Source organism: Bos indicus, chromosome 18 (genome assembly GCF_029378745.1).
Source record: "Bos indicus isolate NIAB-ARS_2022 breed Sahiwal x Tharparkar chromosome 18, NIAB-ARS_B.indTharparkar_mat_pri_1.0, whole genome shotgun sequence".
Taxonomy (NCBI): Eukaryota; Metazoa; Chordata; class Mammalia; order Artiodactyla; family Bovidae; genus Bos; species Bos indicus.
Window position 1 is genome coordinate 64038254 of NC_091777.1, and position 14472 is coordinate 64052725.

The 14472-nt window shown below is 57.0% G+C and overlaps 1 protein-coding gene across 3 annotated transcripts; it reads left to right on the forward strand.

Annotated features, from left to right (window-relative positions):
* The first annotated feature begins 104 nt into the window (after window positions 1-104).
* Window positions 105-14317, forward strand: MBOAT7 (membrane bound O-acyltransferase domain containing 7). Of its 3 annotated transcripts, XM_070771861.1 has the most exons (9): window positions 107-393; window positions 919-972; window positions 1097-1175; window positions 1275-1404; window positions 1941-2067; window positions 4141-4300; window positions 6252-6612; window positions 8636-8812; window positions 13300-14317. In XM_070771861.1, exons 3-9 carry the CDS (start codon window positions 1100-1102, stop codon window positions 13685-13687), a joined length of 1419 nt encoding a protein of 472 aa, XP_070627962.1. In that variant the 5' UTR covers window positions 107-393; window positions 919-972; window positions 1097-1099; the 3' UTR covers window positions 13688-14317. The 3 variants fall into 3 exon arrangements, with proteins under 3 accessions (XP_070627963.1, XP_070627962.1, XP_070627961.1); XM_070771860.1 differs by lacking the exon at window positions 919-972 and having other exon boundaries at window positions 108-393; XM_070771862.1 differs by lacking the exons at window positions 919-972; window positions 13300-14317 and having other exon boundaries at window positions 105-393; window positions 8636-8816.
* Window positions 14318-14472: the final 155 nt, after the last annotated feature.

Below are 14472 nucleotides of genomic sequence, written 5' to 3' on the forward strand. Positions count from 1 at the left end.
GGAGGCCCCGCCTCCCTCTGAAAGCTTAGCTCCAGGCCCCGCCTCTTTCCCGGGTCCCGCGGCGCCTTCGGAGCCCGAAGCTTTTGGGCCCACCCCTTTCCGAGCCGAAGCCCCGCCCTTTGCGTGCTCGCAGCCTGGTAGATCCGAGCCCGGGTCCCGCCGCCGGGTTGTGCTCTCTGCGCCGCGTCCGCGCTCCTTGCCCGCCCAGCCCGGACACCGCTGGGCGCTGCGCGCACGACCCCGGACCAAGCAGCTCTGCAGGCCCCCCTAAAGAGGCTGGGGGGTGCGGGGGCGTGCTGGGCGGGGTAGGCGTGGCCGGACCCACGGTAGCCAGCGGGCCAGGACTGCTCGGCCGCCTCCTGCCCTGCGGGCGGCGCAGAACCGCGGGCCCAGGTGGGCCGGGGTGTGGAGGCGCCCAGGAGACCGGGAGGGCTCTGAACAGTGTGGGGTCTCTGCGGATCGGCGGACTGATGGGGTGCGGGGGCGGCACCGGGAGCGCGGCCGAGCTCCGGGGTGGCATGGTCGAGCTCCCGGGTGGCGTAACCGCCTGTGGCTTTGCCCAAAGCGGATATGAGCCGTGCTTGGTGCGCGCCCCGGGACTCGGGCTGGGACTGGGGAGTGGGCCGGCTCTCCGGCTTCAGACAGGAGAAGGAACCCGAGCTCGGAGAGAGGTGGAGGCTGGAGACCTGGACTCCTCTGAGGCCCCCTCGAAGAACGGCAGGGGTTTGGAGAGCAGTGTTTTCGGAGGCGGCGGGTGGGGTGGAGGGGCTCGGGGATAAGAGAGGGGCTGGGTGTTGCTTTGATCGTCTACGGAGGAGGGGTCGGCAGGTTTGGATTCCTGGGTTCTCAAAGGAGAAGAGATCTGGGGGCCTGGATTCTCAAGAGAGGTCCTGGGGGTGACTTCCTCTATCCTCAAAGGAGGAAGGGCTTGGAGGTCGGGATTCCTGTGTTCTCAGAGGAGAGGAGCTGACGGTAGGACTCCTTGATCTTTGACAACTGGGGATTCGGACGGGGGCAGATTCCTAAATCCTCTAAGGAGGAGGGTCTGGCGGCCGGACTCCTGGGTTCTCACTGTGAACGTCTGCCCTTCCCCTAGAACATGTCGCCCGAAGAATGGACTTATCTAGTGGTTCTTCTTATCTCCATCCCCATCGGCTTCCTCTTTAAGAAAGCTGGTGAGTCAGGTTCCCTCCTCAGCGGAAAATAAGGGGGGGGGGGCCTAACGGGGGACCCCCTGGAAAGTTCTACGCTGATGCTGTGCCTTCTCCCCGCAGGACCTGGGCTGAAGAGATGGGGGGCGGCAGCCGTGGGCCTGGGGCTCACGTTGTTCACCTGTGGCCCCCACACTTTGCATTCTCTGGTCACCATCCTTGGGACCTGGGCGCTCATTCAGGCCCAGCCCTGGTGAGGATTTGGTGGGAGGAGGAGGGGGAGCACGGAGCCGGTGGAGGATGCAACCTCTTTCCTCTTGGGGTCTTTCTCTGTTTCCGCCTCAGTCTCTGGATGTCTCTTGTGCGCCTCGAGATTCTCTGTGTCACGTGTCTGGTCTGTTTCTCCTCCTCTCCTGCCTTTTTCTGGGTCTGGTCCCTGTGTGTTTGTCCTGGCCCTTGACGTCCATGTGATGGATTCAGGAGAGAGGAGGGCATTACTGGTCTGCTGGCCCTGGTGTTCTCTCTCTCTCTCCCTCGCCTCTCTCCCTCCCTCCCAGAAACAAGTGGAGGCATGAAGGGTCTTCCCCCTGCAGCCTCTCTCTTCATCTCCTCCTTGTTCTCTGTTGCTGTGCGTTTTTGTGCAGCTCTTTCGGTCATGTTCATTCTGTACACCCCCCTCCCCTATCTCTGAAGGTGGGCGGTGGGGGGTGGGATCTGCAGCTGGAATCCAGGGGAGACAGAGGCAAGACCTCCCGCACCCAGCGCGACAGGCATCCTGTCTTGTCTCAGCTCCTGCCACGCCCTGGCCCTCGCCTGGACCTTCTCCTACCTGCTTTTCTTCCGCGCGCTCAGCCTGCTGGGCCTGCCCACTCCCACGCCCTTCACCAACGCCGTCCAACTGCTGCTGACACTGAAGGTCAGGCTCCCCCCGCACCCCCAGCCCTCCCTGGGTGCCCGGGAACCAGCCCAGCTTTACCTTCTCCTCCCTGGGGAGGCAGAGGAGGTGGGTCGGTCTCTCCCACTCACTCTGCCGAGGGCAGGACTTAACCTCTCAGCTCTTCCCTGGGGTAAAAAAGTTCCCAAAGCTATATAACTGTGGGTGTCAGTGGATGGCTGGGCTAAAGTGCATCTTTGTAGCAAGCCACATTGCAAAAGAGAAAAAACAAAACAAAACCCAGCTTTGGGCAGAGAGCACTGAGCTGAGGGCACAAAAGCAGGACACCCTGTCTGGCTTCCCACGGCCTGGGAAGATGGGAGAAAACAGGCCCTGCCACAGAGGAAAAGGTCGCGCATTGCTCCTGTGTGCTACCTCTCAGGGAACGGAAAGGTCAGGCGGCAGTGGCGGGCAGGGCTCGCCCGGCATCCCGTGTTCCCGGGCAGGAGCTGAAGGGTGGGCAGGAGTGGGTTAGGAGTTGGAGGAAACCAGAGCCTCTTGGGACGCAGGGAGCAGCGGGCTTGGAAGGGGGCCGGCTGCATGCTGCCAGCTGTGTGCTAGCCACATAGACTGTCCCTCAAGGGGAGACCGCAGTGCGGGCCAAGCCGTGCGGGGCCTGGCTGGCCCCAGTACAGGGTTCTGACTTCTTCCTGTGGGAGCCCAAGAGCCACTACAAGAGGTTTTTCTGAAAACCTGTGACCAGGTTTACAGGTTTAAAAATACTTCCTCCAGATGCTGAGAGAACTGCAGCAGGAAGGGTAAGGTGAGCTGACGTGGGACTCCTTTATCTAAGTCCAGTTGACAAACTGAAGGCTTGAGGCAGGCCTGGGGCAGCAAATCAGGGCCCCACCAGGAGGCCTGGCACGTAGGAGAACCTGGGGTGCGTTTTTGTTGATGTTTACCTCGACCAGGGCGGGATGAGGTAGGGTCCTGGGCCCAAGGGGACGAGAGGAGGGGAGCCCAGAAGGAAAAGGACTTGGGTAGATTCGAGAAGGTTGGTCAAGGGTCACAGCCAGGCCCCAGGCGGTCTTATCAATAAAGGGAATAAAAACACGGGAATACAAACCCAAGGTTCACTCCTGCCTGCCTCGGCCATCTGCCAACTGAACCCCGGCTGAAGCTGGAAGACACAGACCTGTGGGTGTCGGGCCAGCCTGGGGTCTGTGTGCAGAAGGGTAGAGAGCAGGCTGGGGGGCCAGGGTAAACATACTCAGCCCAGTGTGGACGCAAAGTGAAAGGGACAGGCCCAGAGACTTCAGGGACTCGACCTGGGGAGCGAGGAAGGTTTCCAGTCTAAGCAGCTCATCGGATGCTGATGGCATTTGATGGGGCTTCCTTGGTGGCTCAGCTGGTAAAGAATCCGCCTGCAATGTGGGAGACCTGGGTTTGATCCCTGGGTTGGGAAGATCCCCTGGGGAAGGGAAAGGCTACCCACTCCAGTATTCTGGCCTGGAGAATCCCATGGACTGGCATATGACGGGGCAGGGCGGGGGGGGGGGGGAAGAGACCAGATGAACACCCGCTTCGGGAAATAGCTAAAACCGTTTTCCACTTGGGATGTGTTAAATTCGAGGTGCCCGGAAGTCATCCATCCATGTATTAATGAGAAGAGGAAGCTGCTTTTTCTTTTTTTTTTAATTTATTTTGGCCATGCCACGTGGCCTGTGGGATCTTAGTTTGCCAACCAAGCATCATCAAACCCAGGTCCCGGTAGTGAAAGCACCAAGCCCTAATCTCTGGACCACCAGGGAATTCCCTAGAGGCAGCTTGAAGGACAAGCTTGGGGCTTGAAGAAGTCCCACCAGGGTACAGCATGGGTGGGACCTAAAGCCGTGAACTGCGGGGGAACACAGAAAGATGGAACTTAGAGGAAAAAAGACAGAGGGCCCCAGGGGGGAGCCCTTACTCGTGCTCAGAGCTGCCCAAGGAGCAGCGCCTCGGCACCCAGCCCCACAGGACCCCCCGGCCCTTGGCCTCCCAGGGCGGTCATGAACGGGAGGTGGGTGTGAGGAGGCCAGGGTCTGAGCTGTCCTCCCACTTGCCCCTTCCTCCCAGCTGGTGAGTCTGGCCAGTGAAGTTCAGGACCTGCATGTGGCCCAGAGGAAGGAAATGGCCTCGGGCTTCAGCAAGGGGCCCCCCTTGGGGTTGCTGCCGGACGTGCCCTCTCTGATGGAGACCCTCAGCTACAGCTACTGCTACGTGGGAATCATGACAGGTGAGTGTGCCCACCCCAGGCCTGCCTCTGCCTGGACTCTGCTGTCTGTTCTGTGTTCCTGCCCCACCCCTACCCCATTCCAGCCTCTGCTGCTGTGAGGGTGAGCCTCGGAGCCCCAGTCCATGTCTCCCTCCCCCGCTGGCCCCAGGGCCCCTCCAGAGCAGACACAGATTGTTCTCTGCCTCAGTGATTCTTTGTAACTTACTGGGAGCGCACGGGAGATTAAGGAGAAAGATCGACGTCACCCTAATGTGTCTGCCGCCCAGGCCACGAGGATTCACAGCGTATGATCCGACTTTTAGTTTCAGAACGTATTTTTCATTACCGTTGACCTCATAGAAGGTTTTGACTTCTGTAACAACTGTATTAGGGAAGTCGCTCAGTCATGTCCGACTCTTTGTGAACCCATGGACTGTAGCCTACCAGGCTCCCTGTCCATGGGATTTTCCAGGCAATAGTACTGGAGTGGATTGCCATTTCCTTCTCCAGGGGATCTTCCCGACCCAGGGATCGAACCCAGGTCTCCCGCATTGTAGATTGATGCTTTACGGTCTGAGCCACCAGGGAAGTCCTTAACAACTGTATTGAGCTGTAATTACCATATTCACCCTCTCACAACCACATCCAGTTTGCTGGGTTTGAGTCTCTCTACAGAGTTGTGTGGCATGACTCCCATGCAATTTCATCACCTCAAAAAGAACCCCTGCATCCTTTACCATCGTCTCCCAAACCTCCAGCTGCCTCCATTCCGTGAAAGCACTGACTTTCTCTATGTGTTTGCCTACCCTGATGGAATCATATAGCGTGTGGTCCTCTGTGACGTGTGAGACTTTCAACACTTCTGTTAAAGCCCTCTGCTCCCTCCCTATGCCAAGCCATCATTTTATATAAACTGCAGCAGTCCCCTCTTTTCCGTCACTGTCCCTCTGCAGCCCCTCCCTGCTCAGTGGCTGAGGGGTCTCCTGAAAAAGCAAAATAATAATCTAGCCCTTCCCTGGTGGGGGAGCCTACAATGGTTACCCTAGCACTGAGGAAAAAAACCCAGAGCCCTTGGAGATTGAAATGGCTACCCACTCCAGTATTCTTGCCTGAGAAATCCCACGGACAGAGGAGCCTGGCAGGATACAGTCCATGGGTTCACAGAGAGTCAGATGTGACTGAGTGCGCACGCATGCATGCACAACATATACAAACAAGTTGGTGGTTTTACACAAATGGGAAACGTGCATACAGTCAGCACCCCATCAAATAATCTTCCCAACACACCACTAGTCTCTCCTGCTCCCTTCTAGTTGCTGTCTCCCAAGGGTAATCATTCTCTGGACTTCTAAGAGCATAGGTTAGTGTTGTCTGTTTTGGGACGTTATGTGAATAGAATCAAATACAGTACGTATTCTTTTGTACTGGCTTATTTGCTCAATGGTATGCAAGACTTTTGCTGCATGGACATGTACCTGGTTTGTGTTCATGGCTGTGTAGTATTCCATTGAGTGGATAAACCACATGTAATCAAAAAAAAAAAGATATATATATATATAAAGCCAAACCCAAAGCCCTGGTCAGATCCCGCCCAGGGCCTTGCCCCTGCAACCCTCTGATGTCTTCTCAGGCCCCTGTCTTCCTCAAGGGATGCGCTGCTGCGCTCCCTGTTCCTGACCCCGGGGCCCCCCCTGCCCGCCTCCCTCCAAATGTGGTCTGTCTGTCTCCATGAAGTGTGCCAGGACCCCCTGGTTCTCAGAATCCTCTGTCTGCTCCCTAAGTGTCTGTTCCTCTTTCCTGCCAAGTCCCCTGTCTCCTCCTTTGTCCACTTTCCCTTGCTCTCCGTTCTCCTCTCTCCCTGGTCCCCCTGGTTCCCCGGTTCCTGGCCCATCTCCCCGGCCCTGAGACCGGTGCTCTGCCCGCGGACCCCACGCGCACTAGCGTCTGACCGCGGCCCGCCCTCCCGCCACAGGCCCGTTCTTCCGCTACCGCACGTACCTGGACTGGCTGGAGCAGCCCTTCCCGGGGGCCGTGCCCAGCCTGCGGCCCCTGTTGCGCCGTGCCTGGCCGGCCCCGCTCTTCGGCCTGCTCTTCCTGCTCTCATCACACCTCTTCCCGCTGGAGGCCGTGCGCGAGGACGCCTTCTACGCCCGCCCGCTGCCCGCCCGCCTCTTCTACATGATCCCCGTCTTCTTCGCCTTCCGCATGCGCTTCTACGTGGCCTGGATTGCCGCCGAGTGCGGCTGCATTGCCGCTGGCTTCGGGGCCTACCCCGTGGCCGCCAAAGCCCGGGCCGGGGGCGGCCCCACCCTCCAATGCCCACCCCCCAGCAGGTCAGGCGGCGGGAGGGAGGTGTCCCAAGACCCGGCCAGCCCCATCACCGCGGGCTGGCCCTGCCCCTAGCAGGGAGGAGAGTGGGGAGCAGCGCGGGGAGGAGGGGGGGGCTGGTCTCCCACCTGTTGTCAGCAGAGTGTCACTCTTGACCACCACAGCCCGCCCTCCCCTGTCCTAGGAAAACTCCTAAAACCTATGGATCGCCCCCTGTTGTGTGCTTGTCACCCCCTGGGGTATGAATTGCTCTCTGTTGCTAGGAAAAGGAAGGTGTATTCTAGCAACCCCCATGCTGCCCCTCTGTTGCCATGAAAGTGTCACCCCAGTAACCCGGTTGTTGCTGGTTGCTCAGGATGCTCTCCCTGGGCACTGAGGAGCAGCCCCTTGTCGCTAGGGAAACCATTCCCTAGCAACAGAACTACACCTTCCTGCCTTTGTTGCTATGGAAACGGCATCCCCTAAACTGCCCCCTTCTTTGCTGGGAGCAAGCAGACCCTCCCCGTGAGATGTCACTACATAACGGCCTCTGTTTTAAATAGCATTCTCTTTATTTATTTTTGGCTGCTGAGCACAGGCTTTCTCTGGTTGGGGTGAGCGGGGGCTACTCTTTGTCTGGGGGGGGCGGGGCAAGCTTCTCCTTCTGGTGGCTTCTCTCGTTGGGGAGTGCAGGCTCAGGAGCTGTTGCCCACAGCCTCAGCTGCTCCAGGGCATCTGGGGTCTTCCCAGACCAGCAATGAAACCCTAGTCAGCCCCCTGCATTGGCAGGCAGATCCTTACCCGCCTGGGAAGTCCCAGAAATGGCATTCTCCACCATGCTGTCGCCGGGGGGACACCATTCTTAGTAACTGCCAGAAGCTCCAGTAACTATGGATTAAGCTTGTACCTGGCGAAGCTACTCCCCTAGTTCCTTCATCACGAGGCAGATCACAGGCCTAGTAAGTAGGGACTCCCTTGTTGCTAAGGATATGTTACTCCTGTGTTGCTGGGGAAGTGGCACCCTGGCAATCAGGAGTGGGCCCTCCCTCAGTTCCCTGCAGCCGTCCTCTAGCCTTCAGGCTGGGGCTGGTGTAAATTTTGAACGACTCCTTACTAGGGTTGGGCCATCCCCTCGTAGTCACAGCAGCCATCCCGTTGTGGGAGAAGTGGCGCCCCCCCCATGCAACATTTCTTCCTTCTGCCAGAGTAACCAAAGGCAGGCCTCCAGTTGCTAGAGCGTATCCCCCAGAAGACGTCAAGCAGAAGCTGAAAGCTTTTCTAAACCTTCTGGGCCCTGCTCTTAATGCAAGCCGTGCTTCTGTTATCAGAAGCAGCCAGTGGTTCAGGCAGGTCAGTGATAATCCCCTTCTGCTGGGACCGTTGGGCACCGGTGACCCAGGAACCTCTGTATTGCTGGAGCTGATCCTTTTAGAACAGTCATACGGACTGATAGCCAGCAAACGCCTTTTCAGGACCCTTTTTTTAAACATCCTAGGCTTGTCGCTAAGAAATGCCCTTTCCCTAGCAACAGAGACCATCTAGGTGGCAGGCAGGCCTAGAACATCTCCCTAGCAACCACGGACCACCTCGTTGTTAGGGCTGCTGTTTCCCCAGTCAGGGAAGGGTTTGAGGAATTTAGAAAGGACTTCTTGGAGGCTTCTCTGGATATGCTGAGCTTGGTTGCTAAGGAACTGCCTTACCCCAGCATCTGAGACCATTGGCAGGTCAGGTTGCTAAGGACTCAGCTTAGTAACTGTAACCCTTGCAGACTTTTCCTGGCTGTTGCAGGCTCCCTTCCCAAGAGAAAGAGAATCCTATTGCTGTGGAACTGTGCACGTCCCCTTCCCACCCCCCCCACCCCCACCCCCCCCCACAAATGCACCCTCTGGGCTCCCATCCCTTGTTGCCCTAGCAAATGCGACAGCCAGGGAGCTGTTGCCTGGCCAGACTCCCCTCCTTAGCGTCCGGGGCTGGGACAGGAGCCAGCGTCGGGAGGGGGCCTGGCTGAGATGCATGTCTGTCCCCCACCCTCGTCCTCCACCCCCCCAGTCCGGAGACGGCGGCTTCCCTGGAGTACGACTATGAAACCATCCGCAACATCGACTGCTACAACACAGACTTCTGCGTGACAGTGCGGGAGGGCATGCGGTACTGGAACATGACGGTGCAGTGGTGGCTGGCGCAGTACATCTACAAGAGCGCTCCCGCCCGCTCCTACGTGCTCAGGTGAGCCCACCTGTCGCGGAGGACGGCATGCAACTACATCTCCCAGCTGCCCCGGAGGCGCTCTGCGGCTCCCCCAAGCGGGCCTCCGCCCCTGAGGGTCATGGGAGCTGTAGTTTCTTGAGCCTCTGGCTGCGGCTCGGATTGCGTTACCGGGGCAAGCTCGTTCCTCTTTCTCCGGGCCTCCGTTTCTACTTCTGTAAAGCCGGCCGCGTGGCACAGGCGCAGTGTACTAAGTCCTATGGATTCGATGACTAGACCTTCTGGAATCGTGACCCTGCCAATACCTAAGAAACGTTAAGCAGTTGGTTGAGCTCTGTTCCCTCAACTCTTTTTTTTTTTTTTTTTCCTCAAAAAATTTCCCTACATGCTTTTCTTTTTCTAGTTTTTTTTTAATTGAAGTATAGTTGATTTACAATGTTGTATTCGTTTCAGATGTACAGCAAAGTGATTTAGTTATATATATTTTTTAAAATTTTTTATTTCTTGCTTTTTCCCACTGTGCTTTGCAACCTGCAGGATCTTAGTTCCCCAACCAGGATCTGAACCCACCCCAGCAGTGAAAGGGCAGAGTCCTAACCACTGGACTGCCAGGGAGTTCCCTATCCATTTTTTTTTTTTTTTTTTTCCAGGTTATTTTCCCTTATAAGTTATTACAGAGTACTAAGTAGAATTCCCTATACAGTAACCAATACATTAAGTCCTGGTTGGTTATCTATTTTATATAGTGTGTATATGTTAGCCTGAAACTCCCAGTTTGTCCCTCCCCACGACCCAGTGTCCCCAACTCTTCAATGGGGGTAATGCCGTTAACCTGTGTCATAGGTTGCCCTGAGGAATAAGTGAGATAGTGTTAAATGCACTTAATGTGAGCCCTGAGCAGCTTTCATTATCCTTCACTCACCTGGTAATTCCTGAGTGGAGACTTTCTGTAAAGATAAGATAAACTGACACATTTAGATCTTGACAAATTTAGGAAGTAGGAAATCTTGAAGAGATCTAGGCTCAGAGAGGTCAGGCCACCTGCCAAGTATCCCTTCCTCTTCCCTTCGCTGCCAGGTGAGGTCAGGATACACCGTAACATGTCCTCATAATGAAGCGGTTAATCATGGCACTTCTGGAGCTAGACCTACCTGGATGTGCTGTCTAGTTTCGATTTAAAGATGCGCTCTGACCTTGTATGGGGCATGGAATAAAGGTGGGGAGGGGAGCAAGAGATGAGGCAGGCACTTGCCCGGTGGGCACTGATGCTGTCCTAGAGTAGGGACCGGTGGCCAGAAGTAGATGCACTGGAGAGGTGAGGTCAGGGCTCGGCCCCCACCTGCATGGGGGGCGTGAGAGGAAACGCAGCGGGGTGCCCAGGTGGTGGGCATGGGTGGTGAAGGAGAGGAAGTCTGCACAGGAGGAAGTTTCAGAAGCGGGCAGGCTGAGGAAGCCAGGCTTGGGTTTAGTCTCACTGACTTTGAGGTGACAGATTTCTAGCCAGGGTTATTGGATAGGCACTGAGTTATGCGATTCTGGCTTACTAGTGAAAGGTTGGTGTAAGAAGTGGACCCGTGAGCATCGGCAGCTGTGGATGGTGCTTAAAGCTCTGGGGCTGAGTCTCAGGTCAAAGCACAGAGTGGACATACATTTAGACCAGGGATTTTCAATGTCTGAGTCACTCAGTGCTGTCTGACTCTTTGCAACCCCATGGACTGAAGCCCAGCAGGCTCCTCTGTCCATGGGATTCTCCAGGCAAGACTACTGGAGTGGGTTGCCATTCCCTTCTCCAGGGCACCTTCCCAACCCAGGAATTGAACCCGGGTCTCCTGCACAGCAGGTGAATTCTTTACCATCAGAATCACCAGGGAAGGCCCAGGACTCTCTCACTGGGGGTGTGGGGGGTGGGCAGTTGTGCTGCGCCCCCAGGGGTTATCTGGCAAGTCTGGAGACGCTGTATCATAATGGAGTCTAGTAGGCAGAGGCCTAAACGCAGGCACAGGACAGCCCACCCCCACCCATCCTGAAGAATGACCCAGCCCCAGATGTCTGTAGCGCCAACATTGAGGAACCGGAACCGAGGTGTAGACTGGGGGCCGGGAGGAGGGGCCAGTGCAGACACAGCCAGTGAGAGAGGAGGATGATCAGCACAGCATTGGTTATAACTTTCAGACAAGCAAGGGTGTCGAGGAGGGGGGGCAGGAGGGAGACTGTGTCTGCCCCTGCCGGGAGCTCCAGGGACAAACGCAAGTGTGACCCTGGGGGTGGGGGGAGGAGGGGCATGGTGGGAGGAATTCCCCCGCATCCTTGCAAGGTGAAGTGAAAGCCGGATTGGAGTGGGTTCAAGAGAGGCTAGAAGATTCTCTGGAGAGTGTTCACTGCATGGGGGAGGGCGGGGGCCCCAAACAGGGAGAGAGTAGCTGAGGAAGGGGCCAAGAGCTGGGCTGTGCACACGCAGAGTTGGAGATGCTGGGCTCACACTTATGTGCATCCTCCTGTAAGTTCCTGTCGGTTCTGGCAGCCCAGAGCATCCTCTCTCCACCAGAGGTAAGAGAAAGGAAACAGTTTGGGTCCTGAGTGAGCATTAAACCAGATTTCAAGGCACAGCACAAGTAACCTCCTGCTGAGAATTTCCAAGATGGAAAGAAATCTCACCCTTTTTATAAAAAAAAAAATTTCATCCATTTTATTTTTATTTTTTAAGTTGGAGTAGAGTTGTGTTCGTTTCAGGTGTACAGCAGAGTGAATCAGTTATATATGTATACACGTATCTATTCTTTTTCAGTTTCTTTTCCCAAACAGGTCATTACAAAGCACTGAGTAGAGTTCCCTGTGCTATACATAGGTCCTTATTGAAAGGGAAAGTGTTCGTCGCTCAGTCGTGTCTGACTCTTTGCAAACCCGTGGTCTGGACATGGAATTCTCTAGGCAAGAATACCGGAGTCGGTTGCCAATTCCCTTCCCCAGAGGGATCTTCCCTACCCAGGAATTGAACCCAGGTCTCTTGCATTTCTTTACCGACTGAGCCACCAGGGAAGCCCCAAGAATACTGAAGTGGATAGCCATTCCCTTCGGGGCATCTTCCCAACCCAGGGATCGAACCGAGGTCTCTCACATTGCAGGCAGATTCTTTAGCGTCTGAGCTACAGGGAAACCCATGGTCCTTACTAGTTGTCTAGAAACCTCTCTTTTTTGACTATCCACTGCCGCATACAGCCCTTCACATAGCATGTTCTCAAGAGACACACAGCACGTGCCTGCTTTCGGGTCCATCTGAAGCTCACCTGGCAATAGGTCTGCCAGCTGTGCTAGTTAAGAGTCCTTATCAACAAACCTCCTATCTCTGTCACCGGTGGGATAAAGCCCCAGAGCTGCAGGGAGACAGGCTCTATCTCCCACCACATCTCTGCTTCCAGGAGATGGCTCCCAGGCCCTCAAGGAAAACATTCCTGGACAGTAACAATTTCTAGAGGCCTCTTTCACCTTTTCAGAGATTGATATCTGCATCCAAAGGACAAAGGAAAGATGCTCAGACAGTAGATTTTTGTTTTTTTTTTTCAAGGAAATGGCCTAAGGAAAGAGAAGGAGGAAAACATCTCCCCTGCCAACAACAGGGAGATTTAGCCTTTTTTTGGACATTGCGCCCTCCCCCACCTACCCCCACACAGCGGTCAGTGTCATTCTCATCGTTGGGATTTTTGTGTTGTTGAGTCGCTAAGTCGCATCCGATTCTTTGTCATCCCACGGACTGCAGCACGCCAGGCTTCTCTGTCCTTCACTGTCTCTTGGAGTTTGCTCAAACCCATGTCCGTCGAGTTGGTGATGGCATCCAACCATCTCGTCCTCTGCTGCCCCCTTCTCCTCCTGCCTTCAGTCTTTCCCAGCATCAGGGTCATATTTGTACTTTAAGCACCCTGACGTGCCAGAGGCAGACCTTGGTGCCCATGGGCAGGAACTCAGACACAGTGCTTGGCAGAGCCTGTTGTGATTTGTGGGCATCTGGTGGAAGTGGGGGTCGGAGCCTGAATCTGTGGGTCTTCAAGGGCTAGCGTTTTTGGAATCAATAAGAAAGGGACCATGGCTGGAGATGTCTCAGTCTTCGTGGATCAGGAATTATAGTCCTAGATCCTCAAATCCTTAGAAAGGAAGTGGCAGGGATTTGATTCCTAGGTCCTGAGGGGAGAGTGTTGGGAGGGGGTTGCTGAGAAGACAGTAGAGACTCCTGGGTCTGAGGGAGAAGGGGATGGGGGTCCAGACCCCGGGGTCTGAGGGAGGAGGGGCTGGGGGCCTGGATCCCCGGGTCTGAGAGGGGAGGAGGTGTGGGGCCTGGACCCCCAGGTCTGAGGGAGGAGGGGCTGGGGGCCTGGACCCCCGGGTCTGAGGGAGGAGGGGCCGGGGGGCTGGATCCCCGGGTCTGAGGGGGGGAGGAGGTGTGGGGCCTGGACCCCTGGGTCTGAGGGGGGCGGCCAGGGTCTGCATCCCAAACCCTGATTCCCGGCCCCCCGCAGGAGTGCATGGACCATGCTGCTGAGCGCCTACTGGCACGGCCTGCACCCTGGTTACTACCTGAGCTTCCTCACCATCCCGCTGTGCCTGGCAGCCGAGCGCCAGCTGGAGTCGGCCCTTCGGTGGCGGCTGGGTCCCGGGGGCCAGAAGGCCTGGGACTGGGTGCACTGGTTTCTGAAGATGCGGGCCTATGACTACATGTCCATGGGCTTCGTGCTGCTCTCGCTGCGCGACACCCTCCGCTACTGGGCCTCGGTGTACTTCTGCGTCCACGTCCTGGCCCTGGCGGCCCTGGGGCTGGGGCTGGCCCTGGGCCGGGGTGGCCCCGGGCGGCGGAAGTCTGGGGCCCCGGCCCCCAGCCCGGCCTCGGGAAAGCTCCGGGAGGAGTGAGCCCTCGCCACACACCCTCTGCCGGTCGATCGGCCCCCTGGCTTTGGCCTGGGAATCCCATGAACCAGGCTGCCACCGCCCTTCCCAAGAAGAGGCCGGAATTTGGCCCCGGGCCTGGAGAGGATTCCCGGGCTCCGAGCCCTGCCTGACAGACCAAGGCGTGGGCGCACCTGCTTCCCTGGCTACCACCACCCGCGTCCTGATGATCAGTTTTCCCTCCCGTAAAAATCAAGATAAATGCCCAGAGAGAATCTTCATTGTCCCTGCCTGGGCCTGCTGTTCAGAGAGCTGTGTCTCCCGCCGCACCGGGGCGGGTGGGCCACAGGGCTTCTTGGGCAGCTGGCCTTGCTTTGGCTGCACCGTGTGGGGGTCGGAGCCTCAGGGTGGGTCCGGGAGTTGGGTGGGGGGAAGTGGGCGCTTTCTGGCCGCTTTCGCTCCACGTCCTCTCGTTAGACCCGCTCGGAGGGTGACCCTCTTGGAAGGGAGAAGCCGCGGCGCAGACGTCCTGGCCTTCGTGGGTTCCATCTGAGCCAGCCAAGGGTCCCCGCGCTCCTGTAGCCTCCTGTCATCCTCGGGCCTGAGACAGGCTCAGAATGTGTAAATCTCTCCCAATAAAGTGTCACACGGAGACTCTGTGGGATGTCTGTGGACGGTCAGCAAGGGTGGGGGGACCGCATACCTACAGCATCCCGCCGCGAGGTGTCACCGCCCGGGCCTCTGTGGACCTCGCCTCCTAGGAGGCTCCCGGAGCAGCGGCCCTGAAGTTGACGGGAAGGAGCGGGCAC